The 16,711-nt window shown below is 38.2% G+C and overlaps 4 protein-coding genes across 4 annotated transcripts; all 4 read left to right on the forward strand.

Moving 5' to 3' along the window:
• The first annotated feature begins 559 nt into the window (after positions 1–559).
• On the forward strand, positions 560–2,489 carry apoeb (apolipoprotein Eb). Its single transcript, XM_044117984.1, has 5 exons — positions 560–644; positions 783–848; positions 936–1,089; positions 1,169–1,456; positions 1,543–2,489. Exons 2-5 carry the CDS (start codon positions 806–808, stop codon positions 1,853–1,855), a joined length of 798 nt encoding a protein of 265 aa, XP_043973919.1. The 5' UTR covers positions 560–644; positions 783–805; the 3' UTR covers positions 1,856–2,489.
• Positions 2,490–8,692: 6,203 nt separating this feature from the next.
• On the forward strand, positions 8,693–9,779 carry apoc1 (apolipoprotein C-I). Its single transcript, XM_044117987.1, has 4 exons — positions 8,693–8,821; positions 9,094–9,162; positions 9,264–9,399; positions 9,479–9,779. Exons 2-4 carry the CDS (start codon positions 9,108–9,110, stop codon positions 9,534–9,536), a joined length of 249 nt encoding a protein of 82 aa, XP_043973922.1. The 5' UTR covers positions 8,693–8,821; positions 9,094–9,107; the 3' UTR covers positions 9,537–9,779.
• Positions 9,780–11,786: 2,007 nt separating this feature from the next.
• Positions 11,787–13,839, forward strand: apoc4 (apolipoprotein C-IV). Its single transcript, XM_044117986.1, has 4 exons — positions 11,787–11,900; positions 12,065–12,110; positions 12,216–12,300; positions 13,513–13,839. Exons 1-4 carry the CDS (start codon positions 11,889–11,891, stop codon positions 13,706–13,708), a joined length of 339 nt encoding a protein of 112 aa, XP_043973921.1. The 5' UTR covers positions 11,787–11,888; the 3' UTR covers positions 13,709–13,839.
• Positions 13,840–15,070: 1,231 nt separating this feature from the next.
• On the forward strand, positions 15,071–16,500 carry apoa2 (apolipoprotein A-II). The gene is made up of 4 exons (XM_044117988.1): positions 15,071–15,203; positions 15,362–15,406; positions 15,636–15,846; positions 16,032–16,500. The coding sequence occupies exons 1-4, from the start codon at positions 15,086–15,088 to the stop codon at positions 16,186–16,188; spliced, it is 531 nt and encodes a 176-aa protein (XP_043973923.1). The 5' UTR covers positions 15,071–15,085; the 3' UTR covers positions 16,189–16,500.
• Positions 16,501–16,711: the final 211 nt, after the last annotated feature.

Genomic DNA, 16,711 nt, shown 5'->3' on the forward strand with positions numbered 1-16,711 from the left:
AAATTTCTATTTCATTAGTCTAACTTGTGTTTATTCCTATTTTTCCAAAAATACTCAACAAAATAAAAAGGGCTGGCAATTTCTAGTCAGCCTGTGGGATTTGCCCCCGTATCCAGCTCTGGTTGCGCCCCTGATTTCTAAACCTTTACAATCATTCGTGTTATATATTACTGTAACAAAATAATTGACATTCTGGGATTAATACAGTATTTCTCGTTGTACTCTAATCTAATTAATTAACACCTTGTCAATTTTATGAGGACAAAATGCGACGCAGAAAATTCTGCTGCAGATAGTATGAATCATCCCGCTGCAGGTTTTAACTTTCACCTTGTTGCTTTCGTGTCAGAGCCACGCAGCTCGGTCAGCGCCAATAACAAGCCTCGCAAACTGCTGAGAACTTCGGACGCTGTGTCGGTGGTGGCACGTTGCGTGCAAAGACACGCGGATCTGTGCAGACAAATCACCATCACGCCATGAACGCACGCGCGAGCGAGAGCGTGAGCGATCACTCACCCCATCAACCTCCCCATCCTCCTCCTCCTCTCACCCCACCCGTTCCACGCGGAACAGCAGCGGCACCCTGGGACTATAAAAACCCTCCGCCACAATCCTGGGAGCACGAAGGAAGCTCAACCTCTCAGGTGAGTGATGCGAGGAGGAAATAAAATGAAATAATAATAAAAAAAATTTTAATGGCTGTTCGCCTTGATGTGATTCTGAATTGTTGAATTTAGCTGCTGCTTTTTGTAATTTCTGAATACTTTTTGTTTATATTCCAGGTGTATCTTTCTGTTAAGCAACCATGAAGGCTGTAGCTCTGATCCTCGCTCTGGCAGTCATCACTGGTAGGTTTTGTGTTGCTTTGCCACATAACATATGTTGCAAAATTTTTTTTGCTAATTATTAATCCTTTGTGTTTACGTCCACTGTAGGCTGCAATGGCCGTGTTGTGCGACAGGCTGAGACCTCCTTGACCCGCATGGAGAACAGTGTGGAACGATTCGTGCAGTACATCACAGACCTGAACCAACAAGCTGATGGAGTCCTGGCGAACCTCAAAGTCCCTGAGCTCAGCAAGCAGTTGGAGTGAGTGATGTCTTCTGATTGCATGTTATTCTCTGCCATTGGGACCACAGTATTCTGATGTTTGGTCTGATTTCTCCAGAACTCTCATCACTGACACCATGAGTGAGTTTTCAACATATAGAGACAGCATCCAGAGCAAGCTGGCTACCTACAGCGCAGGTTCCCCAGGCCAGATCCCTGAGGATCTCCAGCTTCTGGCTAACAGACTGCAGAAAGACATGACAGATGCCAAGGAACGCAGCACCGAGTACCTGAATGAACTCAAGACCATGGCTGAGCAGAACACGGATGACGTCCGCGGCCGCATCACCGCCTACGCAACAAAGTTGAGGAAGCGCCTGATCAAAGACACTGATGACATCAGAGAGTAAGTTGGTTTTCAGCAATCTGTCTGAATCAGGCTTCCATTCGCGTGCAACCTAAACGGTCCCCTTTTTTCTTTCTCTCCCTAAGCACCGTGTCCACCTACATGACTGAGATCCAGTCCCGCACCAACCAGAACCTAGATACCGTGAAGGAGAACGTTGAGCCCTACATCGAGCAGGCCAGAGATACCGCCTCTCAGAAGCTGAAGGACATCTCCACCATCCTGGAGACCCAGGCTGAGACCATCAGGACCCAGCTGGAAAGCAGCATGAAGGAGCTGAGCACCTCCATGGACAGCAAGCTGGAGGAGCTGACAGAGCTGCTCTCCCCGTACGCCACCCAGGTCCGCGAGCACCTTGAAAATGTCATGCAAAAGGTCAAGGAGACTGCCACTGAATAAAGAAAAGTGGTTATTAAGGTTGTAAATGATTGGTGGTACCAGAGGAAGGAAAGAAGATGAAAGTTACTGATAATGTTTTGCTGTCATGTTCAGGATAGAGGGGTTTAAACAGAGGGAAGGTAGATCATCTCCTTTCTTTATTTTCTTTACACTCCTTTTATGCAAATGTCTCAGTCACCAAGAGTATATCTTTCAGAAAACAACAAATATATTTTTTCTGTTTTGCTTTTTCTGCTTTACTACTGTTTATCCTCATTAGTTTTGCATTAAATTTTTTTTCCTGATTATTATTATTTTTTTTTACATTTTGTTGCTGGGTTTGGATGCAACACACACAACTGTCTTTCATTTCAATAATGCACTGAATAAATGATGGATTCATATACAGCAAGGTATCTGCTAATTCCTTTGCACATGGGCAGAATTGTTAATATCTAACTCCATATTGACTGTTAGTTCTTGCTGTACTTCATAGAAGAGTGGACAATAAACTGACTTCATGCATAGCTGACAGTCTTTTTGCAACAACTTTCTACGAAAGCATTCTTTGATATTTTTTCATGATGTAAGCCCACAATGCTGCTCTCTGTCAGTGTAACCTCCAAGTTTGAGTAAATAAAGAATTCAGAAAAGATGTTTTCACTTGCTTGGCTTGTTTCTCTCATCAAATATTTAAGACTGATGTATTATTTAAAATGACATAGATCCAGTTACACTCTCACCTCAGAGGGGTGTCAAATGACCTTTTCACTTTCAAAGTATTTTGACTATAAAACAAAGCAACCTCCACTGTTTGTTTTCTAAGTTTGTGGTGATTGCATTAACTTTAACAATCAAACAAATACTTTTTTCTGGGTTCAATGAGGTTTCTGGGTTTTTTCAGAGTTCAATGAGGACCTTCCAAAAAATAAACAACCACATTTTAGCCAACCTCTTGCTCAGCATTTGCTGCATGAGAGAAGGATACATGATATATATTGCCATCTTGTCATAAAATAAAAGAATAAAACCCAAAATGAAGGCTTTCCTTCTCTGCTGTTTCTGCATCTAATCATAAATCAACTGTATTTGCACTAAATGCCACCCCTGAATCCTCAAGCCCACTTTTTGTATCCAGTTCAGACTTGTTCGTATTTGCTTGCAGATTCCTTTCTCTTGATCCCAGCAGGTATTTGGGAACAAGCTGTGCCATTTCCAGTGACACTGTTCGAGTTCCAGCTTTATCTGCACTTATGCAGGTTTGAACAGATGTGCCACTCAGATCAACAAATGCACAGACCTCATGCATGCTCTCATTCACTTTTGGGATGAGATCGATGGCTGCATGTCATGCCATTCCACATTTCCGTTAAGTTTCTGTGCCTGAACATGATCATTTGTTTTCATAAGAGGATGTGTTGAAAAGTCTTGGCGCATATTCAAGCCTTTTCACTGGTTTCTGCTGTGCCAAATGCATATAACATCAAAATAAGCATTTCCACCTGCTGAGTTTGATAACCTCTTTATGTCTGTCAAACTCAGCAGGACTTTTCCTTTGAAGTTCAGAGCAGAGGCCGGTAGGGGACACCATTCACCCCCTTCACTGGCCAACATCCGTCCTCTGACCCCCCCTGTGTACGGATCCGTGCTGCAAAACTTGCAGCTGTGTTTTCTTAGTTGGAGAGTTAGATAATCTATATGCCTCATGAAAGAAAGATCTGAAAATGAGACTTCATGAAAGGGAAATACTTGATTTATAAGACTAAAATGAATGCATTGTGTCTGACTTTTGCAGAAATTTCCAAACATGTTTAAACAAATTGCCTTAAAATATCCAGAGTGGGAATTTACATTTTCTGGAAGACAGTTTTAATTTTTTTGCATATACAGTACAGACCAAAAGTTTGGACAAACTTTCTAATTGAGTTCAATTAGAAAGTTTGTCCAAACTTTTGATCTGTACTGTATTTGGACCCTTTTCTTACGACACTCCTTAGAAAATAAAAACCAAGTTCCTTTTCAAAGTTGTTTAAATAATAAACAGTTTGTCAGTGTGTAGTTTAACCTCAGTGTAAGGGTGTTTTCACACCTGATAGTCAGGTACTCTACCAAATGTGAAAACTATTAGGACAAGATTGAGGATGAAAATTGCAACATTTGTTTCATTTTCAGTTGGTGCCATTCACCTTTACCTGCACTATGTCAAACTAACCAAACATGTTTCCTCTGCCCTTGCTTGTGGCGGCATTGTACCAAGAACCACTGAAGATAGCGACATGAAAACCTCTGAAGAAACCAATGAGCTTAAATTTTGTCTTCACAAAATGCTAAATAAAATGAAATGGTGTCAGAAAATAGCGATTGTAGCATTTCTCTTTTGTAGTTGGTAAAAGACCATGACCCATTTCTTCTGCTAGAACTAGACTTACATGCTTGTTTTGGATGTATTTACCCAGAACTCTGTGCACTTTCATCCACTTCCTGCTTTTGAAGTGGTCTCTGGTCCCCTTAGCATTCACATATGTATTCAAATCACAAGAGTTCACTTCAACTAAATTGAGAAGTAGGCTTACCGGTTAGCTTTTTTGATCTGCATCAGAGTTTGATAGCTCAATCACACCTCGCCAAATGAACGACAAATTCAAGGCAAACAAACTGGAGTTAAATTAAAGCAGACTAAACATGGCTGGTGTGAATGCACCCTAAATCTGTTCTGTGAAGCCCCCAGAGACCAAAGAACATAGCAAATGAGTCAAGGTTAAAGTTGTTGAGGAATTTGAAACATGGATAGTTTGTAAAACAGTAACAATCCTAAACACTGGACATCTCACAGAGCATTGTAACATCTATCACCCTATAACGTATGGTACCACTGCAACACAAGACGAGATCTGGAGAAAGAGTCTATTTGCAGGGCAGCTATTACATATACTTTAGAAATCTGGACAATATTCCAATAGTTTGGGATACTGCAGATTACTTTCTGCAATATCAAATATCAACTTTGAACCTTTCATATAGACCTGGTCAATACATTATTGCGAAATGGAAAGTGAATTGCACAACCTCATACCTACCAAGACATAGCCACCAACCTAAAATGAGAAGGTAGGCAAGATTATCAAGAATCAGAGCCTTGATAACTCTGCAGTAGGGCCAGAGGTCTCAGGTTCAGGTTGGAGGTTCTATCAACATGATTTCCAGCTTACTGTGCAAGAGTGGTGAGATTGTTGAAATGTTGCAAAAAGCTTAAACAAACATGGAGAAGGAGGTACTCTGGCCAGAAGGGACACATTTAAACCTTTAGGTCCAAACACATCACCTGAGGAAAACTAAAACCATCATCTTAAACACTCCAAAGTGAACCATCTTGGGGCAGTGTAGTGAAGACACCTTTCTTCATGAGGAAAAAGGAAGCTGGTCAGAAATAATGGGAAGATGGAGGGAGTTAAATGCAGGGCAACAAAAAAAGTCTGTTAGAGGTTGTGAAAGACTTGAAACAGGGCACAAGTTCATTCTCCAGATGGACAGTGACCCAGGACATGCAGCCACAGCAACAAGTGGAATGGTTCAGATCAAATCATATCAAGATGTTAGAATTGTCAGACCAAATTTCAATTGAGATTCTGAGCTAGAAATTGATGGTGAATTCAATATAACTGAGATCAGCCTGCATAGATTGCCAGAAGTAGCTGTATTTACAATAAAAGGTTGTTCTTAAAAAAAAGAAAATTGATTTAACACTTTTTATATTTTTATCAAAAGTTTTGAAACCAGTCATTTTCTGCTTTGCAATAATGTACTCATTTTTGTGTATCAGATAAAAATACTCCCCGAGCCTCCCAGTATTACACAGTGGAGAGATATAATTAGAAAAGTCTACACTATGGAAAAAAACAACCACAAGACTATAACTCAAGATGGAGATCTTTGAAACAAAGTGGAGACCTATAGCTAATTTCATACTGTAACCTTGACACCTCTATTTGTTTGTTTGTGTACCTTTCAAATTTATTTTGTATTAATATCTTTGTGTACTTTCACTGCTTTAGTTTGTATTCTCATTATGTCTACTGTTGTCCCTATCATTATAATTATTGTAATGTATATATCCCTGGATGTTGATGAATTTAAGTATCTCTTAGCGGGTCCAATGTCTATCTGAAGGAAATGTATCTCTGTTGGACTGTTTCCTCCATCAACATTCCCTGGAAGACTTTTGGCAGAGCTGGAATTGTACGACCTGTTTGCTTGGTGTGGGTTAAATGTCTGGAAGGGTCTGCGTAAACAAGATGTGAATTGTGACAGGGGTGGATATGCGTATGTGTTGATATAAAACAGTTATTGAAAATGAAATTAAAAAGTAAAAAAAATAAAAAATACTCCCCGAAAATATTATTGACATTGACAAAGTGTGAAACGTTTCAAGGTTCAGGATACTTTTGCAGGATGCTTTTGTGAATAGTATCCTATTTACAAAATAATATAGCTTTGTAAATAGGATACAGACCCTTTGACATTCAGAAGTTCAAAAGTTACATGTGCTGTTACACAAGAGCAATTTGTACTTATTCTGTATCAAAATTAATAAGGGGAACTGCTGATATGACACTACAAACTGTAGGCAGATTTAAAAAAGTGGATTTTTTTTCATAGATTCATCTAAGAAAAATCATTTCACAAGATCGTGAAAAACATGTTTACAGTTTCTTTCTGTGTGAAGGGGCACTTTGTTCAAAGTGAAAGAATGACTAACACAACGAGCAGCTGTTCATCACTCATGAAATCACTCTCTTTAGGGAAGCTGTGTTTATTTTCTGGCAGATAGAGTGAAACTTCGAGAGTAAGCTGCCAGTTGTTTTGAGGATTACTCATGAAAGGTAAAAACAGGAAAACCACAATTGGTCTGCTTGTTCAGCACTTCTGCTCAGTCTGTTCCTATAGGGTGTCTGCACTTTGAGAACTGCCCAGCAACAATCCAGGAAAAAACACAGCAAAAAAAAGCAGGTGGTAACTAGCCCATGACTGCTAGTAACCTCTCCAAAAACATCCCCATGGTGTTTTTGCCTCCTTTTGAAATCTCTTTCTTCACTTCATTTTTCAGTGCTCTTTAGTGCTGGCACACAACAATTGTCTCCACGGGGGCCTGGGCAAAACACAAAAACAGGCCTTTCTTAAGCTCATTATTGCAAATTAGAAGCACGGTAGACATCCACTTTAACACCCAGTGCCTCCTACAATTATTCAAGATGGGCTCGCATGCAGGCAAGGTCAGGACCCATACTCTAACCTAATTGGCCTCTTCTGAACAAAAGATGAGAATTTGGGGTTTCAGGATTCTATCCGTAATGCCAATGCCTAAATTGTGGGCTTTTCATCATAACAATAGGACTGTCTGGTTGCAGTGATTAGCAATAGATTGACCTTTGTCACCTAAGTTAAGATTGTCCATTTGATTTGCCATGTATGATAAAAAGCTGTAATTGTGGGTTACTGCAGTGCGTTGACTGTGCGTCTCTTTGCCGTCACAAGCTGGCTGGAAGAATCAGCCACATGGTTCTGTCTTGGTCATTTCCTTTTTTTAAAATAAGGAAGGTGTACACAAACCAGACAGTGAGTGTTGCATTGACATTTCTAATTTGAGAGGCAAATGAAAAACTAACAAAGCAACAAAAAATGGGTTCTGGGTCATTATGCCCTTTCACCAATTTATAAGCCCATTTCATAGATATACGTAACAATTTAGACACTTCCAACTTCATAAATGTGAGAGAAATTTTGTATCCATGTACTAAATTAAGCATTTTCATAAATTATGGAGATAAATAGCCATAAAAAATACCCAATCACAAGTAATTCTATTCAGCTGTATAGTGTTATCATTTCATGCAATTTCTGCATTTGATATAGTTTAATTTGCTGGATTTTTTATAGATGCTACTTGAAAAGGATAATTTCACAATCATAAGCCTACGGATTGATCACAAAATTGCCAAATGTACCAAAAGCAAGCACCAAATGCGTTCTGGACTAATTTGTTTATGATGCAGTTCAGTTTTTACTGCCTGATGTCACCACACACAGGTCTTCCACAGCAACTGCAACATTTATTTATGGATGCCAGCCTTTCTAAATGTTTTGATGTTTGTAATGAAAGAACAAATACTAAGTTAGTTTTTACTATTTTTACTTGGACATTGTCGTAGAACCTTTGAGTTTATGCTTAACGTTTAGTTGATTGCAGTCTGCATGTGTAAAGAAAACTTTTCTGTGGAGAGCACCAAGGTTAGCTCTCTCACAGTGACCCAACTCCCCTTATATTGAGCTGTGGGTCTAACAATGTCTCATATTAAAAAGAATCACTCTTGGAATCAGCATAGTACTTCTATGTTGTCAGTTTGAAGGTGCATAAAAGGCACAAACAGTGGCATCGTGTAACATAAACTATTAAAGTCCAGTTGCCTTCCAACACAGTCTTGTCAAGTCATTGCATGGAGTTTTTTTTTTTTTGACTCAGAATTAACTCTTGGGCAACTATCCAGGTCCAAAGTAGCTTACACATAGCTCATGTCTGTATGTCTGTCAGCAGTGAACTCTGCTGTCCGTCTACATCACCTCCCTGCTTATCTGTTCAAACCACTGTTTTGCTGAAGGCTCAGATGAGAATTTTACTCCCTTTTCGTCTCGTTTTCCCCTTAATCACAAGACATTATTTGAGAATTAAGCTCAACATTTCATCAATATGCACCAGCTGTGCAACCTTTTATTTACAGTAGGCCTGTTTCATCATTGAGCTTTTTTAATGCAATTAGATGAGTGCAGATCAATGAAATGGGCAGGGATTCCTCAAGGCCGTCGCGCCTACGTGTTGACCTAAATCTGGTGTTTTTGCATAACACTCCTGAAACGGGGAAGGGTTATAAAAAGCAGGGACACTCTGACCATCCAAGACACACCATTTTTTTTCTGCACAGAGACGGAAAAGAGGTATGCTTTACACTTTACCACTTAAAAAATTACGTTTTTGTAACTTTGTGCTGAACAAACAACAAGTAAGTAATGTAAGGAAAAAAGCAACTAAATAATGAATCTTTTGTGTTTTGGAAAATTCTGCACTTCTTTGAAAGCTAAACTTTAATTGTGTATTAAATAAAGTTCTTGCTGGAGAAAAACAATCTATTTTAATGTTTTTCAAAGAACATCTGCGCTTGCAATTTAATGCAAATTCACAACATAACTTTTCTGTTCTCTATTCTTAGGAAAAGAAGTCAAGATGAGACTGTATCTTGTAGCTGTCGTGCTGTTGCTGGCTCTTGTCGCATACACAGGTCCTTAGTGTTTTCATACAGAAAAGTCTTGTATGTTTCTTTCTGCTTTCATCTTGTATGAAGATTCTTATTGTCCTTGTTTTTATTTTACTGACTTCCAGAGGCTCAGGATGACTCACTTGCAGAACGGTTCTCAAACTTTGGGGATCAGATCACAGAGTTCAGCAAGAATGTAGCTGAAAAAGCCAAGACCCATTTTGACACCATTACAACCAGTGAATTTGCAGAGAACACCAGGTAGACTGATACACATAAAATGCATGTAAGTTCTTTCTTGTTAAGTGCTTGACTCAAATTTCATTTTGAACCTTCACAGGAATTGGTTCACAGAGCAGTTCCAGAAGATTAAGCAGAAGGTAAATGAAATGGCTTAATGAACTGGTGGTCCAGTCAATGACCTGCCCTCTGTTCCCAACGCCCACGCTGACAGATGACTTGCTTCTGCACCCTCTCAAGGCTGAAGTCACATTGCTCAACAAAAATTTCTGCCAATTTTTAGCTTGTAATCTTTCTTTGGAAAAACTGTGTGAAAGTGCAATAAAATACATGGAATGGAATAAAATGTTCTGTTATATCATTATATTTCTGTACAAATAAAATGAGAACTTCTAAACAAACAACAAGGCCCTTGTGGATTTTGTTTCTTCAGATTTAACTGAATGATTAAGACCAGACAGAACAAACTGAACTATCCAAGACGCCTGATAACAAAAGTTCAGATAATGTGAGTAGACAAATGACACTCTGAACTAAAATAAGCAGATTGGTTGCTTCTGCATTGCTGCAGTGAAATATAAAAAAATGACACATTTAAAGCGTTTAGTTTTAAAAAGACAGTTCTAAGAAGAGAAGGAGACAAATATAAAAACAATTGATAAGATGATAAGAAACACTGACCAGATATTTTCTCTCGGAGCTGAAGATTTTGTTGATAATCGCTCAGCATGAATTCTCTGGAGGAATAACAACATTTCTGAATTTGTGAAAGAAAGCCATATTCTAATTCTGACATTCTGATGTCCGTTTGGATTTTGCCATTGGCCACTGGAAAATAAGCTAATTCAAATTAAGCATTTTTTAACTACATGTAAAACAATACAAGTCCAAACACCCAGAGTATAACATCCCCACCATGAAATGCATTTTTTTTAAAGCAGTACAGCAACGTAGTCAAACATCATGGGTAGAAGGATTGGGGAGCAGGATGGCTGGGGGAGTCAGTAACTACCCTCATCATACAGCCAAAATTAAAACTTATTAAAACTGAATAGTTTAGACTAATAATTGTGGTTCTCAGGATTCACTGTCCTGCATGTTTCAGGACAGTGAATCCTGAAACATGCAGGACATGTTTCCTTGCTGCAGTGAATGGCATAGTAATGCAGTACTTAATGGCATGCTGAGATGGTAATACAGTTATTTGAATCTGTTGTTCTAGAGAACAAAGACATTCAAAACCCACTGGATTCTTAGGACCAAGACTGAAAACCACTGGTTCAGACTAAGGCCTCTCTGTGTGTTACAGCAGGTTGGTATAAATCTAAGTCTAAATTTAATTGAAAATATGTACCACCAAAATGGTCCCAGCTCTGCTTCAAATCTAGCAATAAATAATGCACAACATACTGCCATATCAAACACCTCTGATTATCTAATAGATAATGGTTTATTTCTGTTGGTTGTAAGGACCAAAGGGCAAACGCCAACATGGTAGCTTTTTGGGCATTTCATAATGCCCCTGGTATAAAGTCACTGTTTATGATGTGTTAATAATTCACCAGTTATCCAGGTTCAATGAAATCTTTTCGCTGAAGTGAACAGTGACAGAGGTCAGTCACTTGTACACAAAGGCATAAGATTAATGCATTTCTAGTTTTTTCCAGCATCTCTCTTACCTGATATGAAGGGATGCTAGGCCTAATGATGGAGTCCCAGGTGAAAGGGTTTAAAATTCTTAATTGTGCTAGATGGTTAGATTTTTAAGTATTCTGGTCTATTAGAAAATAATGTTTCAGACAGAATTGCTTCCATTTAGAACAAGTGAGGTGAAAAGCCCATGTATCTACTAAAAACTCAAATCAATATGAGGTGGACTCTGGCCCCTCAACGATCTTTTTGTACCCGTCTTCACTACAACACGTATCTCTTCTTTGGAGACTTTGCCTGGTTTGTACACATTTCAGCACTTGCCAAATGGGGTGAGATATGCAAGCCAAAGGGTGCATCGACAGCTAACATAGGCCCTAAAGAAGATGGCAGCAGTTCAGAACCCGTAATTTTACAAAATAAGCATTTTGCAAATCTTTGCTGACACAACAATTTGCAATGTAGTATAGCTACACTAAATTAACACAAAATGTGATACTTGAAAGATTAAACTTGATGATTCCAAAAGTATTTTGAGTTTTAAGCTTTTTAAATCCCCAGAACTGGCAGCTACTTCAAATGCCTTTGCATTGCACGTGTTTGTAGTCTTTGTTTTTATGAGGGAACAAACAGTAGGAGTCAAATTGGAAAAATAAACCCACTCACTGGAACAGGTTCAGACACGTTGCTTTGCTGTCACTCTGTGATTTGGCAATAAAATATTGAAGCACAGAAAAAAAGAAAACAAGCACAGGATCAATGATCGTGCGGTAAGGACCAATGTTCGCACTCTTGCACCAACCTAAATCAAATACAGCAGCCTGATAAGATTTAACTCGCTTGATTTCTGTTGATGAAAGATGGAAAAAATGGTAAAAACTGCTTTTTTTGTAATTGTGATAGTAGTAATGTAAAAACCTGAGACATGTAAAACCTTCTTTTGTTGTTGAACCAGTCAGTAAAAGTTACTGTGATGTTCTGAATGTTTTAGCAGAAGACAAACTAACTGCTGGATGTGTTTCTACTTTCTTTTCAGCTCTTGCGACTTCAGTCAATCTTCCTTCTCTTGTTTCTCCTGCAAGGTACAACTTTAAAAATGAATCACACAAAATTCTCATTATCAATGTTTTTCCTTTATGACATTGAGTTTGAGTTAATTTACTAAACTTGAATTGATTCACCTGCAGCATGGAAGCCAACTTCGGCACAGACAACTGCCCCTGAGCAACCAGACTCCAGAGGAATACTGGAGAGGCTCGCAGACAGAGCTGGGTGATTTATTCATGTTTTTGCTTGCTTTAATTTGTAGAGGAAACCTGAAGCACTTAACTCACAGAAGAATATAAATCCTATTTTTGAGTGGTTCAGTTTAAATCACAGTGGCTTGAAAAGATCATATATTTTGTTTCAGCTTTCTTCTGCTTTTGTTACTCTTAAATGTTTCAGATCCTTATACTAATTTTACAAATCACACCAGACTAACCAAAGTACACACACAAAAATGATTTTAAATGACAAATAAGTTTCTTAAAAAAAAAGTATCAAATCAAAATCTTGTGAAAAAGTCAATCTAAAAAGTAAATCTAAAACCTTATAACTGGTTATATCATCCTTGATCTCAAAAACTGCCTTCAGGTATTTCTGATCAATAGCAGGAGTCTTTTAGGTGACAGTGAAGAATATTTGGCTTATTGTTCTTTGAAAATTTGTTTTATTTCAGGAGAGTTTTGAAAACTGGGTGGCTTTTAAAGCCACAGTATCTCAATCAGATTTAGTTCTGGAATTTGACTAGGCCAATCCCAAGGGTTAATTTTGTTTTGTTGTAGTAGCCATGGTGGTGTCCTTCATCATTTATCAATCTTATTTGATCTGGACATCCTTTATTGGTAGGTGGCCCACTCCTCAGAAGGTGGTCTGCCTTCCCATGATTCCACCTTTTCCCCTTTATTTCTGGATAATGAGCCTCTCTTTGACATTCTGGATTGAAAGAATCTGTGGCTTTATTTCCTCCTTTGTGTTTGTTTTTGAAGTGAGTTTTTTTTTTTAGATCTTGCTGACTACTTATCAAGATGTAAAAAATTAAGATTGTAATTAAGAAGTTTTCTGATTCTACAGGTTTGATAGTAATCAGGCCAAATGTACCTGGTGAAATTGAACTAAGATGTCAAAAACTGCAGTTAATCACAGCTGATTCATATTTAAGAATGGGTGGAGGGTGTTTCATAGAACTAAGTTGCTTTCAATGTTTTTATCTTTGCATAAATAAAATTTTTATTTTAGTAGTCTTTTACATTCACTCATTTCATCTTTGTCCAATATCAGTTTCTGTATGTAAGTGTGACAAAAAACAAACAAACAAAAAAAATGGAAGAAGTGTTTAAGAAAAAAACAAATACTTTAGCTAAATTTTAACAACTTATTAAATAAGCTTTATTGGTATATTTCTGTGTGCATTTAAAAATTTACATTTTGATCTGTGTGCAGGCAAGCCAAAGCTAAAATCCAGTCCATTGGAGAGACCGTGTTTGGCTTCACTAGAGCTTATTATGAAGACCACATCCAACCGGTGGCTGGAGGCTACGTTGAGTGGGCCTCTGAAATAAGGAGTTCGCTGTGGGAGAAGTTTCAGAAAGCCTCTGACAACTACATGCCACCTACTCATCAAGCACCTGAAAATTAGAACAGAGAAAGATAACTGCTTTATTATCAGTTTTTACTTTCACTACTTTACTTACAAATTCCTGCTGTTCTCCCAACGTTTGATGACTGTAAGGAATTATGGCATAATCAAATAAAACTTAATTAAAGCAACTTTGCCTCTTAAGTGAACTCTATTGTGGGAGATTGGAGAAAGTGGTGAATTTAAATGACTTAATGGGATTTTATTTGACCTAAATGATATGTATTTGTGAAGCAGAAGGAAATGATACACAAGTTTAACAAAATAATTTTAAAAAATCAAGTAATACAATTTCATAAATTTTCTTCTACTCCAAAATAAAAGCAAGTGCAGAGTGCAGAAATAAATCAAATTCTGTGCAGTTTCATTTCAGTATAAATCACTTGAACTCAAAATATAATGAGTCCATTATATAAATTGTCAGATGCTTCTGACGTTTAACAAGAACTAGTGGTTGAACTAAGCACAAGAAAAATTCGACATCAATGCCTTCTTCACATGGAAACTCTTAGAGAGCACTGACCTTTCTTTAGACACAAAGGAGTGTCTAAAGAAGAGTGGCAGACTTCAAAAGTATAACTGAGGGAGAGAACTGAAACTTTGAGTTACTGAATCTCAGCCAGGGAAGTAACTTAATGAATTCCTGTAACACAGAAAGGGACAAAACCCTTACTTTTGGCTGCTTCAAGATGCCATTGAAAAAAAAAAAAAAAAAAAAAAAAAAAATTGCACTCTGCAAGATACTGACTGCACACAGCTGCCCTATTAAAATATACTTCAAAACATCAAAACATTTTAAGGAATCCATTTATTTGCTAATAGATGGTGAGAGATTGAGTCTTACTCAGAAGGCCATCCAAATGCTAGAAAGGATGCACAAAGAGGTAAAAAAAAAAAAAAAAAAAAAGTAATCATGGACACATCACATATCACCTTCCAAGCTGTTTGTTTTAAATTAACAGGTTCAAAGGTGAAGTCTTGGGGCTTAACACAATTTGTCCAGACAGGTCAGGAATGACAGACCACTTTTACTCCAATCTTACCGAACCGACAGACTTGCTGACTGGAAAATGCTGATCTAATCAGCATTATCTTCTCTCACTGAAGGTAATGGGCCAATTTAAAGATTTCTGCTTGTTTTTTTCCATGAAGCACCATCTTTTTTCTAAAGACACAATTTCTTCAATATCAGCAGCGCTCCCTTTGCATCTTACCATCTGAATGCAGATAAACGTACATCTCAGAAATATTGCACAACCACAATTCCACATGCACCCCAGACGGCCATGTACACTGGACTTTGTAGGTGGATGCCTTTGAGTGTGTGTGTGTGTGTGTTTGCATGAGCGGATACAAGCATGTGTGTAATATCACCAGATGACGTTTGTTTGCAGTCCCCCCTATATCATCTCGTCCAGATGTGAGCTGTGGTTTACAGACAACTCGCCTCCAGAGAAGACTGTCACGTCTTGGATCTGTACATCCAGCAACCACAGTAGGTGCTCAGCTCTTGTTAACGAGCATAACTCTCACTTCTTTGAAGCATATTTCACTTTTGCCCAAAAGAAGTGAGGAAAACTTTTCCAAGAATATATTTGTATCTTTCTATTTGTTTAAAGGTTTGCATTCTTTTTTGTCTCTCTCTTGTTTCAGAGATGAACACAAAATTGATCCTCGCACTTGTCTTCGCTCTTCAGGGTAAGGCAACATGCAAACTCCATCTGAATAATTATGCATGAAGTAGATGAAAAGTAAAACCTAATGCTCAAAGAACTACAGATTTTCCCTGATATTGCTGTAGCATGCTGACAATGTTGCTTTGCAAGATTTATACACAGAAACATTGAAACGTTTCTTTGAAAAATTTGGGCTTTACTTTTTTTATTCATTGTCAAATCATAGTTCAACTCTTTTTGATTTATTTTAGTCTCCATGAGCCTGAGTCAGGTTCCTGCACCAAGCCAGGAACTTGTCGACAAATATGAGAACATGAAAGCTACTTTCTACAAGAGATTGGTCAATGCTTATGGCAAGCTGCAAGGTGCCGTTGGAGAGACTGACCAAGGACAGACCACCAGGGAGTTCGTCGAGTCTCTGAGAGACAAGCCTGAACTGCAAGCAGTTGTCAAAGTTGCAAAGTCAGTGGTCTCTAAGAGTTTCCATTTGAAGAAGGCATTAATGTTGGATTTTTCTTGTGCTTAGTTCAACCATTATTTCTTGTTAAACATCAGAAGCATATGTCAATTTTTGCTGACAACAGCAAATAAAGGTTTTTCTTTGTGACATGTTTCAAGAAGTACACTTTTTTTTTGTCTTCCTGCAGTGGTCTGGGCTCAGAAGCAGCTCCAGTGGTGGACAGCGCTCGTGCATCTCTGCTCGGTTTGTACGAACAATACCTGCGCCCCCATGTCGGAAACAGCTTGAGCGAAGCCATCGACCAGATCAAGGTCTACCTGGATCAATACATGCCCGCTGAGTAAAACAATGACAATAATAATAATTCAAAAAGAACCAGCTAAAGCGGAAATGCGTGTCAGGTGCCTGTAATAGATGATAGCTGATAGAATTACACCGGTTTAGCCTGAAAGCAGCAATACTCAATGCAAACACGATTATTTTGCCTGTTTCTAAATCAATGTCTTTGCCAGATCATGCAGAGTTACAAGCATGGCAAACATGTCACCATGTGCGCAAATTCTGCATGTACAGTACTATATGTTTGATACACTAACAGTGTCTGTGTGACTGTGTACGTATGTGTGTGCATGTTCAATAAAACGTACTGAAAACTATAAAATGTGTCCAGAAATCCCTTCATTAATGACTTGAACAGAAACAATGATGCAGATTTATTTTGTCACTTTCATTTGGTTACTACCTAAAGATCATCTGAAGTCATGTTGCCTTATGAGAATATTTATCAGTCCTCACTTCAGTTTAGCCAATTAATTCCTATTTTACAAAAATTAGTATCTTTTCCTGTATTTTAAATGTAAGCATGAT

Source organism: Gambusia affinis, linkage group LG05 (genome assembly GCF_019740435.1).
Source record: "Gambusia affinis linkage group LG05, SWU_Gaff_1.0, whole genome shotgun sequence".
NCBI classification, from domain to species: domain Eukaryota; kingdom Metazoa; phylum Chordata; class Actinopteri; order Cyprinodontiformes; family Poeciliidae; genus Gambusia; species Gambusia affinis.